General features: G+C 43.8%; 1 protein-coding gene across 1 annotated transcript in view; it reads left to right on the plus strand.

The window, feature by feature from the left end:
- The window catches only part of LIMD1 (LIM domains containing 1), a 95,217-nt gene that overhangs the window by 65,072 nt on the left and 10,981 nt on the right, over window positions 1-19,164 (plus strand). The window contains exons 3-4 of the mRNA XM_030936081.1: window positions 7,230-7,297; window positions 10,207-10,269. Coding sequence (XP_030791941.1) covers window positions 7,230-7,297; window positions 10,207-10,269 — 131 coding nt within the window. The remainder of the gene's footprint in view (window positions 1-7,229; window positions 7,298-10,206; window positions 10,270-19,164) is intronic.

Raw genomic sequence — 19,164 nt, forward strand, 5'->3', positions numbered from 1 at the left:
TTCACTTTTTAAAATTCTTTCACAAAACTGTCTCAGATAACCTTACTGAGTCAGAGATAAACATTTTAAAGTTTCCCTTCCAGGGAGAGTTTATCATCTTACACTCTCAGCAGTAGCTTATGAAAATATGCAGTGACAACAATCACAAACTCTTAAAAAATCTTTGTTGATCTCATCGGTGAAAAAGCTCCTGTTTAATTTGTTTCTTAACACTAGAAGGTTCAGTGCTTCTGCTTATTCAGTGATCTTCCTCTGTGATTTTTGGAATAGAGGTGATCTTCGCCCTATTACACAAAACATTGATTTCCAACTCAGATTCCTTAGAACTTGCTAACCCCATTCCTGGAACCAGGGTGCTGTTTGCTGTGTTCTCCATACACTGGATCAGAAGCCCAAGCTCTGAAGTCCTGTGCCATTTCCTGGTGGCCTCCTCGCTCCCTCTAAGGACCCCGTCTGCAACTGCAGCCCCACCTCCTTTCCTCTCATCAGAAATGAGTTTACCCTGCCGGAGTTCCGAGAAGGAAGCGGTGAAACTGGGGAGCTCCACAAATAAAGATTTGGACTTTGTTTGTGATCAGACAGTGTGTGAATAGTTTTGCTTTCTGGTTGAGCAGCTCGTCTTAGGTGGGCTGTCTTTTTTTTTTTTTTTCCCCGAGACGAAGTCTCATTCTGTCATACAGGCTGGAGTGCGATGGCACGATCTTAGCTCACTGCAGCCTCTGCCTCCCAGGTTCAAGCGATTCTCCTACCTCGGCCTCCCAAGTAGCTAGGATTATAGGCGCACGCCACCATGCCAGGCTAATTTTTGTATTCTTAGTGGAGATGGGGTTTTGCCATGTTGGCCAGGCTGGTCTCGAACTCATGACCTCAAGGGGTCCACCTGCCTTAGCCTCCCAGAGTTCTGGGATCACAGGCGTGAGCCACCGCACCCAGCCAGGTGGGCTGTTTGTGTCCTCGTCACCTTGTTCCTGGGGAGGGACGGAGGGCAGCAGATCAGCTGTCACCTGGGTAGGTGTCCGATGTGGGAAAAACATGGGAAGGATACTCTAATTAGTTCTCATTTTCTTTTCTAAAACTTTGAGTTCTCCGGAGTCCCTTTATAGAGAGGAAAGTTTAAGTAAAATAACAAATTAATGTCCATGGCTGTCAAGGGGGTTCTGCTGATGTACCCTGAGATCATCCAGCTGTAGGTAGACATTCTCGGTACCCCAGTTTGGAGAGTCAGAAAATACTGCGAATGTTCACGGATGGGGACCTTCTAGAAGAGAGGGCAACAGTAACTTTGAGGGGAGGACAGGAGAGCAGCTTTGGAGACCTAAAGAGTTGTGGCCTTCTGTGTAAGTCCTATTGCGCCTTCCTCGCACCCCCACCCACATTCCCCTACTCCATTAAACTGCGTTTCAGGTTATAAAAATAATGCATAATTATTACAGGAAAAAACAGTAATTGAAAATCACCTATTTCTTACACTCAAAGATAATGACTTAAAATTTGGTGTACATCTTATGTGTATGAGTGTACACATAATTCTGCCATCATACATGTAAGTGTGTTCATAACTGTAACCCACATATTTGCATACTTCCTTTAAAATATTTTAAGTATTTTTCCCTGTCAATAAATCTTTTTTTGAAAACAATCTTTTTATGGCTGCATAATATTCCAACATGTGGATGGGTCATGATTTAATAGGAGTTGGACATTTGATGCTCATTTTTAGCAAGCTATTATAAATAAAGCTGAGATGATGATTTCCCTAGGATAAATTCCTGAAACAGAATTTTTGGGGAGAAAATATCTGAACTTTCTAAATTCCACTGACTTTTAATACCAAATTTCTCTCCTAAGAGCTTGTTTCAGCTTCTGCTATCCCTTGCAGAGTGTGAACAAGTACCTGTTTGTCTGTGTCGTTACTGACACTGGGGTTATCATTCTTTCTAAGCTTTGCTAGTCCCATAGGTAAAGCATAGGGTTTTTTGTTTTTGTTTGTTTGTTTGTTTGTTTTTGGAGGGACAGAGTCTCTTTCACCCAGGCTGGAGTACACAGGTGTGATCTCAGCTCACTGCAGCCTCAATCTCTAGGCACAAGTGATCCTCCTAGCTCAGCCTCCTAAGTAGCTAGGACTACAGGCATGCCCCACTACAGCTAGCTAATTTTTTTTATTATTATTATTCGTAGAGATGAGATCTTGCTCTGTTGCCTAGACTGGTCTTGAGCTCCTGGGTTCAAATGATCCTCCCACCTTGGCCTCCCAAAGTGTTGGAATTACAGGTGTGAGCCACTGTGCCTGGCAGCAATATTTTTTAAATCATGAGGAAAGCTAAAGATTTTATTTTATAGTTATTGATCATTTATACTTCTTTTGTGGTTTGTCTGCCTATTCTTTACCCATTTTTTATATGGGAATGTTACCTGAGTTATTGTCATCTTAGAGTTAAATCCTTTTCTGTCATATAGTATAGATGTTTGCTCTAGTTTGTTATTGCCTTTTGGTTTATGATGTTTCACGAAAATGTGTGTGTGTGTGTGTGTGTGTGTGTGTGTGTGTGTGTGTGTGTGTGTGTAAAACATACTGGAAGGAACTATAGGAAATAATCCTTATTTACCTATCACCCAGAATGCACAGACATTTTTACAGTGTAGTTTTGGTTTGGTATTTTTTATAAAGGAAATTAAATATTATATAAAAAGTGTGTGTGTATTTTAAAACCTACTGGAAAGTACTATAGGAAATAATCCTTATTTACCTATCACCCAGAATGCACAGACATTTTTACATTGTAGCTTTGGTTCTGTATTTTTATAAAGGAAATAAAATGTTATATAAAAATCAGAATCATCTTGATTCCTTTTCCCATCCTCTCCCTTCCTTCCCTAGGGCAGCTGCTATTATGAATTGAAATTTTCCTACTGTTATCATATATACTACTATCAATAAAAAACGTATAGTACTAGTTTGTGGCCGGGCATGGTGGCTCACACCTGTATTCCCAGCACTTTGGGAGGCCAAGGTGAGTGGATCACTTGAAGTCAGGAGTTTGAGACCAGCCTGGCCACCATCTCTTTAGAGATGGCAAAACCCCATCTCTACTAAAAATACAAAAATTAGCCGGATGTGGTAGTGAGTGCCTGTAATCCCAGTTGCTCAGGAGGCTGAGGCAGGAGAATCACTTGATCCTGGGAGGCAGAGGTTGCAGTGAACTGAGATTGTGCCACTGTGCTCCAGCCTGGGTGACAGAACGAGACTCCATCTCAAAACAAAACAAAACAAAAAAACAGTACTAGTTTGTGTATGTGTGTGCACACTCAAACTTACACATATATGATCATTGGTGTATGTTCAGGCATTTTGCCTTATTTGCACTGGTGTTCAGTTCAATTAATAATGATATGCATAGATCTAGTCCTTTCATTTTGACTGCTGTCTGGTATCACATCCAGTAAATATAGCTCCAGTTTCTTTGTCTGTTGATCAATTCTCATATCTAGTGAACACTGAAGACGCTTGCAGTTTTTCCATAACAACATTGCCGTGAACATCCATACATGTCTGTCCTCATGCATATTTGGTTAATCTTCTCAAGGGGTAGCCTTAGAAGTGTGTTGTGGATTATGTGGGTTTTCAGATCTATTGGCCCTTGACAAATTGTTCCCAAGTAGTCATCCCAGTGGATGACACTCCCACCAGTGTGAAAGGGCTCCTTTTGTCCCACACCTTCCAAGACATGCTATTAGATTTAGTAATTTTTGCCAATCTATGAAAGTGAGATAGAATCTCATTGTGGTTTTAGTTTGCATTATCCTGATTGTTGATAGGGTAGAGCATCTTTTTATTATAGATATTGGGGTTATGATTAATAATCCTGGTTATTGCCTAAGGTATAACAGGTTTTCTGTTCTATGCACTTTCTCTTCCTGCCCTTTGCTCATTTCCCCCATTGGGTTATTTATCTTTTTCTTATTGATTCATTGGTGTTCTTTGTGTCTTAGATACTAATAGCATTTTAATTTATTTTATTTATTTATTTTTGAGACAGAGTCTTGCTCTGTTGCCCAGTCTTGACTCACTGCAATCTCCACCTCCTGGGTTCAAATGATTCTCCTACCTCAGACTCCCAAGTAGCTGAGACTGCAGGTGCATGGCACCATGCCTGGCTGCTTTTTTTTTTTTTTTTTTTTTGAGACAGAGTCCCTCTGTCACCCAGGCTGGAGTGCAGTGGCACGATCTCGGCTCACTACAACCTCCACCTCCTAGGTGCAGACAGTTCTCCTGCCTCAGCCTCCCGAGTAGCTGGGGTTACAGGTGCATGCCACCATGCCCAGCTAACTTTTTTGTATTTTTAGTAGAGGTGGGGTTTCACCATATTGGCCAGGCTGATCTTGAACTCCTGACCTCAGGTGATCCACCCGCCTCAGCCTCCCAAAGTGCTGGGATTACAGGCTTGAGCCACTGCGCCCAGCCGATTTTTGTATTTTTTGTAGAGACGAGGTTTCACCATGTTGGCCAGGCTAGTCCCAAACTCCTGATCTCAAGTGATCCTCCCGTGTCAGCCTCCCAAAATGCTGGGATTATAGGCATGAACCACTGTGCCCGGCCAGATACTAATACCATTTTATATGTGCTTTGGCCATCTTCTGATCCATGGCTTACTCTTCCTTTTTTCTTTAACTCAACATGTACTGCACTCTGTTAGAGTATTGCCAAGCTCTACCCTCCAAGTATGACGCTGACTTAGCTGTATCCTCAAGGAATGTAGCATATACTCAAAGTATTAAAAAGTCCTATAGGAACCAACAGGAGGGCCAGGGAAACATTCAGACAACACTAGATCTGGTAGCAATGACCACCACAGCAAAGAAGATGTATTAGTCCATTCTTGCATTTCTATAAAGAAATGCCTGAGACTGGGTAATTGATAAAGAAAAGAGGCTCATGGTTCTGCAGGCTGTGTAGGAAGCATATGCTAGCATCTGCTTGGCTTCTGGGGAGGCCTCAGGAAACTTACAATCATGGCGGAAGGCAAAGGGGGAGCAAGCACCTCATGTAGCTGGAACAGGAGGAAGAGAGGGAGAGTGGGAGGTGCTGTACACTTTTAAACGACCAGATTTCACGAGAACTCACTATCACCACGACAGCACCAAGGGATATGGTGCTAAACCATGAGAAACCACTCCATGATCCAATCACCTCCCACCAGACCCTACCTCCAGCATTGGAGATTACATTTCAACATGAGATTTGCGGGGGGACAAATATCTAAACTATATCAGAAGGGTCTGGCCAGGTCTGAAGGAAAGGGCCATCCAGTTAAGCAAAGCACAGAGGCATGAAAGTGGGTGGTCAGCCAAGAGTCCTCATTTCTTTCCTAGCCTTAGTCTCTTGGCTCTTCAGCACCTCTGTTCCTGCCTCCATGTCTTACCTGCAGCCAGGACAGCTGAGCACTTCTGCCTCCTCCTTCTCCACGCTCTCCATGCGGCCTCAAGCCCTGTCCTGGGACCCTTGCCTCTGCCTCCCTGCTGGGGAGCAGGCTGGATTTTCAGCATTTTCATCTTTTAAACCTTGCTTATGCTCTTTTTTCTTGTATAGAAGTTTACATTTTCGATGTCTATTGTTCAGTCAACCTTCAGGTGATGTGCTTTTTATGTCTTATCTACAAAATCATTCTCCATGCCAAAGTCAGACTTTCTTTTCTTATAATAAAAATAAATAAAATATCACAAAATAGAAAAATAAAAAGCTTGCAGTTTCTTTTTTTCTTTTTCTTTTCCTTTATTTATTTATTTATTTATTTATTTATTTATTTATTTATTTATTTATTTTTGAGACAGAGTCTTGCTCTGTTACCAGGCTGTAATGCAGTGGCATGATCTCAGCTCACTGCAAACTCCATCTCCCGGGTTCAGGCGATTCGCCTGCCTCAGCCTCCCAAGTAGCTGGGATTATAGGGACACACCACCACACCCAGCTAATTTTTGTATTTTTAGTAGAGGTGGGGTTTCATCATGTTGGTCAGGATGGTCTCCATCTCCTGACCTTGTGATCTACCCACCTCGGCCTCCCAAAGTGCTGGGATTCCAGCCTGTAGTTTCTTATACTAGTTTCTGTTTTTTATACTTAGGGCTTTCATCCATCTGGAGGTTTTTGTATTTGTAGTTAAAGTTACTTCCTTTTTTATGCCTTTTCCGCTGCATTGATGCTTTCAGGGTCCTCTCTGAGGTCTGAGGAGTGTTCTTTGACAGTCTTGTCGCTATCTGCTCTGCGCTGCTTTGCCTCTTGTGGGCGTCACCAGGTGAGGGCAGCCAGTGTTTGTCTGGTGGGTTTCTCTGTATCTCGGGCACTGTTTGTGACGTTGGTGATTTTACTTTCATGTTGTGGATCCTGGCCCAAAGGGCTTGTTTAACTTTTTGCGGAGAGTTCATTCAGTTTCTGAAGCCCCCACATTGCCTGTTGAGTATGTGTTGAGCCTGGCACTGGAAATGCCCTCAGATCTGTGAATACTGCCAAGTAGGGGATCCCGGGACACCCTAATGATGCCTCTGCCGACCTTGAGCTCACAGCCCCATTGTGTTTTCCATAAGAGATGAGAGGGACTGATAAAGGATGTTTGCCTGTGTTAGCCTTATGGAAGCAACAGTTCCCTCCAAGGAATCAGGGTGCTTTGAACTTCTCCCACTCCTGCTTACTCATTTTAGGTCAAGAGAAAACAAAACTATCCTTCCAACAATGTGTGTTTTCTACAGTTGAGGCGAGAAAAAGATAGGAAAATCATAGTTAACCAATGGATAGGACTCTCCTGATAGGTGGTCACAGTGGTCCTGAAGCATATGTCCAAGGTGACGATCCTAAATGCCTGTGGGAAACTGCATCTTCACGAGAGACTTTCCCAGACGCCCTCTTATGTTGCCTCTGCTGTCCCGCCACCAAATGCTTTGCTGGTGTCTTTCCAAGCAGAGAGGAGGTGCTGGAAGGTGAGCGTAGGATGACTTCCAAGTCAGCCCTTGAGTCTTTTTGCCAAATAGCACCTGCCAGGGCACCCTACCTCCCAGCCTCAGCCTGCCTGCCTCTCGCCGAGGGCCACGGCATCTTTTAGGAACTGGAAAGTGTCATTGACAGTTGGCAGTTTTTACGTGTTTATTTCTGCCTAAAGATTTTGCTTTTCACTTTTCACTTTTTCCACTGCATATTAAAATTTTTCTCTTTTGCCCTGTCTTTGTGTGTTTTTCCTTAGGCCGGAAGCTGAGAGGAAAAGCCTTTTATTTTGTCAACGGCAAAGTGTTTTGTGAAGAAGACTTCCTGGTGAGTGTGTCACCGAAGCCTCTCCTTGCATGTCCTGGCCAGAGTCAGAGGGCAGGGGCCTGGGGGGACCTGGGCTAGCGCACAGGGAAGCTGCACTGCTGGAGAGAGGGGCCCTGCCTTTCCTTCTGTAGATACATGGGGGTGGCCGTGTTCCTGAGGCCAATGGCAAACCAGACAGCCTTGTACTTTGAAGAAACTGTGGGGTCACTTGGCCTATCCTCTTGCTGCTTTCTGCAGTTCTGCCTCTTCCACCATCCTGGACTCCTCCTCTTAGACCTCTGGACTGGGACCTGGGCTCTCTTCTTCTCATCTCACTCTCTCTGGGAATCTAGCTTCTCCCATGGACTGAAAGTTCATCCATGTGCCAGTGACTCCCAGACCTGAGCTCTAGCCCTGCCGCACCTCTGAGGCCAGCGGCTGGCATCCCACTGGCCCCTGGACATGTCCCCTGGGCTGTGTCCCAGCCTCTCACATACCAGCCCCTCACCATACTTGTGTGAACCAAGACCCTTGCCTTGGGTCCTTCCTGATCTGTGAGAATTGCCTCCTAGGTTTGTCCTCAACCCCACCTCCTTGAATGCAGCCAGGCGTTGAACTCTGTGCTGCCATGTCTTCCACAGTTCTGCCTCCGTTCATACCTCCGGCATGGCTCAGCCAGCCTAGCTTAACGGCCTCCACACCCCCCATCAAGAGGCCTTATAGGGCATAAACCTGGCCTGCTTGGTCCCAGCATGGTAAGGTAGAAAGCACGCTCAGAAGCTCTCCAAGGTCTGGACTCCCCAGCTTCGCATACCTGTGCAACCTCATGCCTTCATGCCTTTGCTTGGGCCATTTCCCCTGCTTGCAATGTCTTGCCCCTTTATTTTCCCAGAGCCCCCCAACAGCCTTCCTGTCCCTCCTGCTCCCACAATGGAGGAGCTCCTCTGTGCTGCCACCACGCCCGGGACCTGCCCTGGCAGGGCTGTGGGCTGTTAGCCCTGAGCATTATGTCTGTTTACAAGTCTCTCCTCCATTGACTGACAGCTCCCAGGGTGGAAAGAACATGTGTCTTCACCTTCACAACTGCAGATTCTAACACGATGCCATGCAGAGTGGGTGCTTGATAGATGGTGGTTGAAATGACCCTGTCATCTCAGGGATGAGGAATGTGAGATGCAGAGATGGGCTCAGGGCCAGCTTCTCCCTGCCTTCCCTTGGAGAAAAGCTCTATTTGGTTTTCACTGAAAAGTTGATTCATTATGATTCCTGTTGGCCCGAAACAGACAAGCAAACCCAAACGGGCTTAAGTAAAAAGGAAATTATTCCAGCAGTGCCTCAGGAGTCATTTTCTCCACAGTTTTTGGCCCTGTGTCTCAGTGGTAGCTTCAGTCTCAGGTCCTATGTGATGGCCAGATGCTGGAAGGACCCCAGAGTTTACATTCTCTCAGTTTCACATCCAACGGGCAAGAGTGCCAGTCCCTCCTTCGGAATCCTTAACAGACATCTCCTGGAGTCTCATTGGCTCTTACTGGGCCACATGCCCACCCTTGGAAAAACTATCAGTGCTGGCGGAATGCAAGGCTCTGAGGGACCAGGTCTGTCAATGCCCTGCCTGGGCCCTGGCGTGGAGCCAGCCCACATGGCGATGGGAGCCACGTGGTGTGGGGCTGGGGGCTGGATCCCAAATGAAAATAAAGAATTGCCGGGCGCGGTGGCTCAAGCCTGTAATCCCAGCACTTTGGGAGGCCGAGACGGGCGGATCACGAGGTCAGGAGATCAAGACCATCCTGGCTAACATGGTGAAACCCTGTCTCTACTAAAAATACAAAAAACTAGCCGGGCGACCTGGCGGGCGCCTGTAGTCCCAGCTACTCGGGAGGCTGAGGCAGGAGAATGGCGTGAACCCGGGAGGCGGAGCTTGCAGTGAGCTGAGATCCGGCCACTGCACTCCAGCCTGGGCGACAGAGCGAGACTCCGTCTCAAAAAAAAAAAAAAAAAAAAAAAAAAGAAAATAAAGAATTATTACCCCCAGAATGGGGCGCAGGTGCCAGATGACAGAAACCTCCACCACATGGTGTAGAGTTGCAGAAAGTTTCCCTTTTTCATTTTTCCCACCTTCCTTTCATTAGGTTTCCCTCAGTTAAGTTGTGTTTGTTATACCCAAACTTCTAGTCTAGTGTGTAGCATCTAGTATGTTTTTTGAAGAAAGTACCTCATGTCTTTCAAGACTCTGTGTGTGTATGTGTTTAGGTAAGATAAGGTAAGGTAAAGTAGGTAATTATCAAGTTTCTTTGAAGCTAACTATAAAAGGTATTAACCAGAACCGGAGTTGAATTTGATTCCTGTCCTTACCCTTTGTTGGCTGTGTGACCTTGAAAAGGTCACTTAACCTCTCTGAGCTGCCCTCGGCTTCTATTTGAGGATTCTGGGTAATAATGTAGACCTTGCAGAATTGTCATAAGCATTAGAGTGGTGGTTTGAGAATGCATCAGAATCCCCTGAAAGTCTTGTGAAAACACAGATTGCCAGAACCCACCCCCCGAGTTTCCAAATCAGTAGGTCTGGAGTGGAGCCCAAGGATTTGCATTTTTTACAAGCTTTCAAGTGATGCCAGGGAACTGCTCTTTGAGAACTACTGAGATGGGATTAAAGCATCTCTATATGCAGTCCCTTACATAGAGCCTGGCATGCTGTGGGTGCCCAGACACAGTCATTGTTAGAGTGAGTGGTACTAGTATTTGTGATGGCTTTTGTGGCAGAGGATATTCTGTGACTCAGCCCACAGCTGTGTTGTACTTGCGGAATGACAGAATTCTGCACAGAGTGACACATCTTTCTGAGAAATTCCTTATAATCCTCTTGGCTGGTGGGAAGGTGGCTGATTCGTCTTCCCAGTCTGGGTTTAACTTTCTTTTCTTTTTCTTCTGCAGTACTCTGGTTTCCAGCAGTCGGCTGACAGGTGTTTTCTTTGTGGACATCTGATCATGGACATGGTGAGTAGGTCAGCCAAAGAGGAGAACAGCATCTCAGGTGGAGGAGGTGGTGTTTAGAGAAAAAAGATATTAATAATTGAGGACAGTGTTTCTTATCTTGATTTGTGGTTACGGCTGGACGCAGTGGCTCACGCCTTAATCCCAGCACTTTGGGAGACTGAGGCGGGCGGATCACGAGGTCAGGAGTTTGAGACCAGCCTGGCCAATATGGTGAAACCTCGTCTCTACTAAAAATACAAAAATTATCCAGGAGTGGTGGTGTGTGCCTGTAGTCCCAGCTACTTGAGAGGCCGAGGCGGGAGAATTGCTTGAACCCGGAAGGCAGAGGTTGCAGTGAGCCGAGATCACGCCACTGCATTCCAGCCTGGACAACAGAGTGAGACTCCCATCTCAAAAAAAAAAAAAAGACGTCCCTATAAAGTGCAGCTTGCTTGATCTAATAGAACCCACATTGCTGGCTTTTATTGGAATTAACATCTTCAACCATCTAGAGCACACAATGTCATGTTTCCGGTAATGCTTTCTCCTCCTCTGGGCTGTTTGAATCACACTGGCCTCCCTCTGGCTTCTCTGTGATCCTTGTGGCATCCCAGGTGAGATGCTAAATACGGTCGGTTTTCACTGCAGAAATCTCAGCTACCTTGGAGTCAAATGGAGAAAGCCAGAGGAGCAAAGTTTTTCTCCCTGTGTTGTGCCCAGCTCACACCATTACTAAGATGAGTTTTTTTGGGCCTGTCATTTAGTTCTGAGACAGCAGAGCAAGGACCAGGTTTTATACATTCCATTCCTTGCTCAGTCACTGGCTCTCTGAGGTTATCTTGGGTTTCAGGTCTTCAGTGAAGACAGTTTTTCCCTAGAGGGTTAGGTTATGAGGTTAATGAATACAAGGTCAAATTGTTCACCATTGTAAATCAGCCTTTAAGAAGTTCTTTAACATACTGATTAGAGGAAATGATTATATAACATACTTTTAGTTGGAAAGAGTTAAATCCCTCTCTATGCTGACTCATTAATTTCATTCTAGAGAAGATAATTTCTAATCATTAGTATTTTAAATTTTACCTTTTTATTGAGAAGTAACTCAGAGTAAAAGATACAAATCTTAAGTGTACCTCTGAATGAGTTTTCACATGTGCATATACCCCTGTAACCACCACCCAGATGAAGGTGTAGAACACTTCCCAAACTCCAGAAAGTTCCTTCTTGTCTCTTCCCACTCAAGATCCCACTCCCACAAAGGCAACCACTATTCCAACTTCTATTGCCAGAAATTCATTTTGCTGGTTTTGGAACTTCATATAAATAGAAACTTATAGTATAGATGCTTTCAGGTCTTATTACATATGTTTTTGAGCTTCATCCATACTGTTACCTGTGTTGGTAGTTCATTGATTTGTATTGCTAAGTGAAATTCCATTGTATGGATATAGCACAATTTATTTCTCCATCTCATGTTGATGGGGATTTGATGGTTTCTAGTTTTTTGCTATTTATGCATGAAGCTGCTGTGAACACTCTTGTGCATGTCTTTGATGGACATAAACATTCATTTCTGCTGGTTATATGCTAACGTTTATAAAACATCAGTGACCCAGAGTCCTCCCTATTTATGGTGAATATCTACTATCACCCAGGCTTGGACAGACCTCAGCAGAGGTCTTAGTCCTGTTAGAGCCGTGTCCTCTTTAGTAGCCAAGACTTCCCTGGGAAACGTGGCCCTTCCGCCATGCTCACAGTGGAAGGTAGGCAGAAGCTACATATGCTTACCTCTCCTTCCCGGTTATCTTCTAGACTCTGTAGGGTTCTATTTCTTTAGCAGAATTTGACTTTGGTTTTTTTTTTGTTTTTTTGTTTTTTTTGAGACGGAGTCTCGCTCTGTCGCCCAGGCTGGAGTGCAGTGGCCGGATCTCAGCTCACTGCAAGCTCCGCCTCCCGGGTTTACGCCATTCTCCTGCCTCAGCCTCCCGAGTAGCTGGGACTACAGGCGCCCGCCAGCTCGCCCGGCTAGGTTTTTTTGTATTTTTTAGTAGAGACGGAGTTTCACCGTATTAGCCAGGATGGTCTCGATCTCCTGACCTCGTGATCCGCCCGTCTCGGCCTCCCAAAGTGCTGGAATTACAGGCTTGAGCCACCGCGCCCGGCCTGACTTTGTTTTTAGTGTCCTGACAAACCTAGTGCATACGAAGTCAACATGGTCCGAATTTATAAGTATGATTATACCCTGTTCTTAGTTCTAGTAATCCTAAGACTTCTTTGGATAAACTCAGGATATGTCATTTATCTATTGCTTCATGACAAACTACCCTCAAACTTTATAGTTTAAAACAACAGTGATTTCTTATTTATCATCAAGCTTCATGCTGTGGGTCAGGATTTAGGTCAGGGTTCAGCAGGCCAATTCTTCTGCTCTGTGTGGCATTGACTGGGGTCTCTTACTTAACTTTGTTCAGCTGGTAGCACAGTTGAACTGGGACATCCAAGATGACCTCTCACCCTCCAGGCCCCTCTCTAATCATTTAGTAGTCTAGTTCAGACTTCCTTACAGCAAGAGATAGGAAGTCGAAGCTACCAGTCTTTCTTTCTTTCTTTCTTTCTTTCTTTCTTTCTTTCTTTCTTTCTTTCTTTCTTTCTTTCTTTCTTTCTTTCTTTCTTTCTTTCTTTCTTTCTTTCTTTCTTTCTTTCTTTCTTTCTTTCTTTCTTTATTATACTTTAAGTTCTAGGTGCATGTGCATAACGTGCAGGTTTGTTACATATGTATACTTGTGCCATGTTGGTGTGCTGCACCCATCAACTCGTCAGCACCCATCAGTTCATCATTTATATCATGTATAACTCCCAATGCAATCCCTCCCCCCTCCCCCCTCCCCATGATAGGCCCCAGTGTGTGATGTTCCCCTTCCCGAGTCCAAGTGATCTCATTGTTCAGTTCCCACCTATGAGTGAGAACATGCGGTGTTTGGTTTTCTGTTCTTGCGATAGTTTGCTAAGAATGATGGTTTCCAGCTGCATCCATGTCCCTACAAAGGATGCAAACTCATCCTTTTTTATGGCTGCATAGTATTCCATGGTGTATATGTGCCACATTTTCTTAATCCAGTCTGTCACAGATGGACATTTGGGTTGATTCCAAGTCTTTGCTATTGTGAATAGTGCTGCAATAAACATACGTGTGCATGTGTCTTTGTAGTAGAATAATTTATAATCCTTTGGGTATATACCCAGTAGTGGGATGGCTGGGTCATATGGTACATCTAGTTCTAGATCCTTGAGGAATTGCCATACTGTTTTCCATAATGGTTGAACTAGTTTACAATCCCACCAACAGTGTAAAAGTGTTCCTATTTCTCCACATCCTCTCCAACACCTGTTGTTTCCTGACTTTTTAATGATTGCCATTCTAACTGGTGTGAGATGGTATCTCATTGTGGTTTTGATTTGCATTTCTCTGATGGTGAGTGATAATGAGCATTTTTTCATGTGTCTGTTGGCTGTATAAATGTCTTATTTTGAGAAATGTCTGTTCATATCCTTTGCCCACTTTTTGATGGGGTTGTTTGTTTTTTTCTTGTATATTTGTTTGAGTTCTTTGTAGATTCTGGATATTAGCCCTTTGTCAGATGAGTAGATTTCAAAAATGTTCTCCCATTCTGTAGGTTGCCTGTTCACTCTGATGGTAGTTTCTTTTGCTGTGCAGAAGCTCTTTAGTTTAATTAGATCCCATTTGTCAATTTTGGCTTTTGCTGCCGTTACTTTTGGTGTTTTAGACATGAAGTCCTTGCCCATGCCTATGTCCTGAATGGTACTACCTAGATTTTCTTCTAGGGTTTTTATGGTATTAGGTCTAACATTTAAGTCTCTAATCCATCTTGAATTAATCTTTGTATAAGGAGTAAGGAAAGGATCCAGTTTCAGCTTTCTACTTATGGCTAGCCAATTTTCCCAGCACCATTTATTAAATAGGGAATCCTTTCCCCATTTCTTGTTTCTCTCAGGTTTGTCAAAGATCAGATGGCTGTAGATGTGTGGTATTATTTCTGAGGACTCTGTTCTGTTCCATTGGTCTATATCTCTGTTTTAGTACCAGTACCATGCTGTTTTGGTTACTGTCGCCTTGTAGTATAGTTTGAAGTCAGGTAGCGTGACGCCTCCAGCTTTGTCCTTTTGACTTAGGATTGTCTTGGCAATGTGGGCTCTTTTTTGGTTCCATATGAACTTTAAAGCAGTTTTTTCCAATTCTGTGAAGAAACTCATTGGTAGCTTGATGGGGATGGCATTGAATCTATAAATAACCTTGGGCAGTATGGCCATTTTCACGATATTGATTCTTCCTATCCATGAGCATGGTATGTTCTTCCATTTGTTTGTGTCCTCTTTTATTTCACTGAGCAGTGGTTTGTAGTTCTCCTTGAAAAGGTCCTTTACATCCCTCGTAAGTTGGATTCCTAGGTATTTTATTCTCTTTGAAGCAATTGTGAATGGAAGTTCATTCCTGATTTGGCTCTCTGCTTGTCTGTTGCTGGTGTATAAGAATGCTTGTGATTTTTGCACATTAATTTTGTATCCTGAGACTTTGCTGAAGTTGCTTATCAGCTTAAGGAGATTTGGGGCTGAGACAATGGGGTTTTCTAAATATACAATCATGTCATCTGCAAACAGGGACAATTTGACTTCTTCTTTTCCTAACTGAATACCCTTGATTTCTTTCTCTTGCCTGATTGCTCTAGCCAGAACTTCCAACACTATGTTGAACAGGAGTGGTGAGAGAGGGCATCCCTGTCTTGTGCCAGTTTTCAAAGGGAATTTTTCCAGTTTTTGCCCATTCAGTATGATATTAGCTGTGGGTTTGTCATAAATAGCTCTTATTATTTTGAGGTACGTTCCATCAATACCGAATTTATTGAGCGTTTTTAGCATGAAGGGCTGTTGAATTTTGTCAAAAGCCTTTTCTGCATCTATTGAGATAATCATGTAGTTCTTGTCTTTGGTTCTGTTTATATGCTGGATTACGTTTATTGATTTGCGAATGTTGAACCAGCCTTGCATCCCAGGGATGAAGCCCACTTGATCATGGTGGATAAGCTTTTTGATGTGCTGCTGAATCCGGTTTGCCAGTATTTTATTGAGGATTTTTGCATCGATGTTCATCAGGGATATTGGTCTAAAATTCTCTTTTTTTGTTGTGTCTCTGCCAGGCTTTGGTATCAGGATGATGTTGGCCTCATAAAAAGAGTTAGGGAGGATTCCCTCTTTTTCTATTGATTGGAATAGTTTCAGAAGGAATGGTACCAGCTCCTCCTTGTACCTCTGGTAGAATTCAGCTGTGAATCCATCTGGTCCTGGACTTTTTTTGGTGGGTAGGCTATTAATTATTGCCTCAATTTCAGAGCCTGCTATTGGTCTATTCAGGGATTCAACTTCTTCCTGGTTTAGTCTTGGGAGAGTGTAAGTGTCCAGGAAATTATCCATTTCTTCTAGATTTTCTAGTTGATTTGCATATAGGTGTTTATAGTATTCTCTGATGGTAGTTTGTATTTCTTGTGGGGTCGGTGGTGATATCCCCTTTATCATTTTTTATTGCGTCTATTTGATTCCTCTCTCTTTTCTTCTTTATTAGTCTTGCTAGTGGTCTGTCAATTTTGTTGGTCTTTTCAAAAAACCAACTCCTGGATTCATTGATTTTTTGGAGGGTTTTTTGTGTCTCTATCTCCTTCAGTTCTGCTCTGATCTTAGTTATTTCTTGCCTTCTGCTAGCTTTTGAATGTGTTTGCTCTTGCCTCTCTAGTTCTTTTAATTGTGATGTTAGAGTGTCAATTTTAGATCTTTCCTGCTTTCTCTTGTGGGCATTTAGTGCTATAAATTTCCCTCTACACACTGCTTTAAATGTGTCCCAGAGATTCTGGTATGTTGTATCTTTGTTCTCATTGGTTTCAAAGAACATCTTTATTTCTGCTTTCATTTCGTTATGTACCCAGTAGTCATTCAGGAGCAGGTTGTTCAGTTTCCATGTAGTTGAGCGGTTTTGATTGAGTTTCTTAGTCCTGAGTTCTAGTTTGATTGCACTGTGGTCTGAGAGACAGTTTGTTATAATTTCTGTTCTTTTACATTTGCTGAGGAGTGCTTTACTTCCAATTACGTGGTCAATTTTGGAATAAGTGCGATGTGGTGCTGAGAAGAATGTATATTCTGTTGATTTGGGGTGGAGAGTTCTATAGATGTCTATTAGGTCCGCTTGGTGCAGAGATGAGTTCAATTCCTGGATATCCTTGTTAACTTTCTGTCTCGTTGATCTGTCTAATGTTGACAGTGGAGTGTTGAAGTCTCCCATTATTATTGTATGGGAGTCTAAGTCTCTTTGTAAGTCTCTAAGGACTTGCTTTATGAATCTGGGTGCTCCTGTATTGGGTGCATATATATTTAGGATAGTTAGCTCTTCCTGTTGAATTGATCCCTTTACCATTATGTAATGGCCTTCTTTGTGTCTTTTGATCTTTGATGGTTTAAAGTCTGTTTTATCAGAGACTAGGATTGCAACCCCTGCTTTTTTTTGTTCTCCATTTGCTTGGTAGATCTTCCTCCATCCCTTTATTTTGAGCCTATGTATGTCTCTGCCTGTGAGATGGGTCTCCTGAATACAGCAGACTGATGGGTCTTGACTCTTTATCCAGTTTGCCAGTCTGTGTCTTTTAATTGGAGCATTTAGTCCATTTACATTTAAGGTTAATATTGTTATGTGTGAACTTGATCCTGCTATTATGATATTAACTGGTTATTTTGCTCGTTAGTTGATGCAGTTTCTTCCTAGCCTGGATGGTCTTTACATTTTGGCATGTTTTTGCAATGGCTGGTACCAGTTGTTCCTTTCCATGTTTAGGGCTTCCTTCAGGGTCTCTTGTAAGGCAGGCCTGGTGCTGACAAAATCTCTAAGCATTTGCTTATCTGTAAAGGATTTTATTTCTCCTTCACTTATGAAACTTAGTTTGGCTGGATGTGAAATTCTGGATTTAAAATTCTTTTCTTTAAGAACGTTGAATATTGGCCCCGACTCTCTTCTGGCTTGTAGAGTTTCTGCCGAGAGATCTGCTGTTAGTCTGATGGGCTTCCCTTTGTGGGTAACCCGACCTTTCTCTCTGGCTGCCCTTAAGATTTTTTCCTTCATTTCAACTTTGGTGAATCTGGCAATTATGTGTCTTGGAGTTGCTCTTCTGGAGGAGTATCTTTGTGGCATTCTCTGTATTTCCTGAATTTGAATGTTGGCCTGCCCTACTAGGTTGGGGAAGTTCTCCTGGATGATATCCTGCAGAGTGTTTTCCAACTTGGTTCCGTTTTCCCCCTCACTTTCAGGCACCCCAATCAGACGTAGATTTGGTCTTTTCACATAATCCCATACTTCTTGCAGGCTTTGTTCATTTCTTTTTCTTCTTTTTTCTTTTGGTTTCTCTTCTCGCTTCGTTTCATTCATTTGATCCTCAATCGCTGATACTCTTTCTTCCAGTTGATCGAGTCCGTTACTGAAGCTTGTGCATTTGTCACGTATTTCTCGTGTCATGGTTTTCATCTCTGTCATTTCGTTTATGACCTTCTCTGCATTAATTATTCTAGCTGTCAATTCTTCCACTCTTTTTTCAAGATTTTTAGTTTCTTTGCGCTGGGTACGTAATTCCTCCTTTAGCTCTGAGAAGTTTGATGGACTGAAGCCTTCTTCTCTCATCTCGTCAAAGTCATTCTCTGACCAGCTTTGATCCGTTGCTGGCGATGGGCTGCGCTCCTTTGCAGGGGGAGATGCACTCTTATTTTTTGAATTTCCAGCTTTTCTGCCCTGCTTTTTCCTCATCTTTGTGGTTTTATCTGCCTCTGGTCCTTGATGATAGTGACGTACTGATGGGGTTTTGGTATAGGTGTCCTTCCTGTTTGATAGTTTTCCTTCTAACAGTCAGGACCCTCAGCTGTAGGTCTGTTGGAGATTGCTTGAGGTCCACTCCAGACCCTTTTTGCCTGGGTATCAGCAGCAGAGGTTGCAGAAGATAGAATATTGCTGAACAGCGAGTGTACCTGTCTGATTCTTACTTTGGAAGCTTCCTCTCAGGGGTGTACTCCACCCTGGGAGGTGTGGGGTGTCAGACTGCCCCTAGTGGGGGATGTCTCCCAGTTAGGCTACTCAGGGGTCAGGGACCCACTTGAGCAGGCAGTCTGTCCCTTCTCAGATCTCAACCTCCGTGTGGGGAGATCCACTGCTCTCTTCAAAGCTGTCAGACAGAGTTGTTTGCGTCTGCAGAGGTTCTGCTGCTTTTTTGTTGTTGTTTTTTAGCTGTGCCCTGTCCCCAGAGGTGGAGTCTACAGAGACAGGCAGGTTTCCTTGAGCTGCTGTGAGCTCCACCCAGTTCGAGCTTCCCAGCGCCTTTGTTTACCTACTTAAGCCTCAGCAATGGTGGGCGCCCCTCCCCCAGCCTCACTGCTGACTTGCGGTTAGATCGCAGACTGCTGTGTTAGCAATGAGGGAGGCTCCGTGGGCATGGGACCCTCCCGGCCAGGTGTGGGATATATTCTCCTGGTGTGCCCGTTTGCTTAAAGCACAGTATTGGGGTAGGAGTTACCCGATTTTCCAGGTGTTGTGTATCTCAGTTCCCCTGGCTAGGAAAAGGGATTCCCTTCCCCCTTGTGCTTCCCAGGTGAGGCGATGCCTCGCCCTGCTTCAGCTCTCGCTGGTCGGGCTGCAGCAGCTGACCAGCACCGATTGTCCGGCACTCCCTAGTGAGATGACCCCAGTACCTCAGTTGAAAATGCAGAAATCACCGGCCTTACGTATTACTATTACTAATTCATAACTTAAGAAGAGATACACTGTGTGCTTGTTTCAAAATGTCACATGTACCTCATAAATATGTACTACTATTATAT

This window comes from Rhinopithecus roxellana, chromosome 1 (genome assembly GCF_007565055.1).
Source record: "Rhinopithecus roxellana isolate Shanxi Qingling chromosome 1, ASM756505v1, whole genome shotgun sequence".
NCBI classification, from domain to species: Eukaryota; Metazoa; Chordata; class Mammalia; order Primates; family Cercopithecidae; genus Rhinopithecus; species Rhinopithecus roxellana.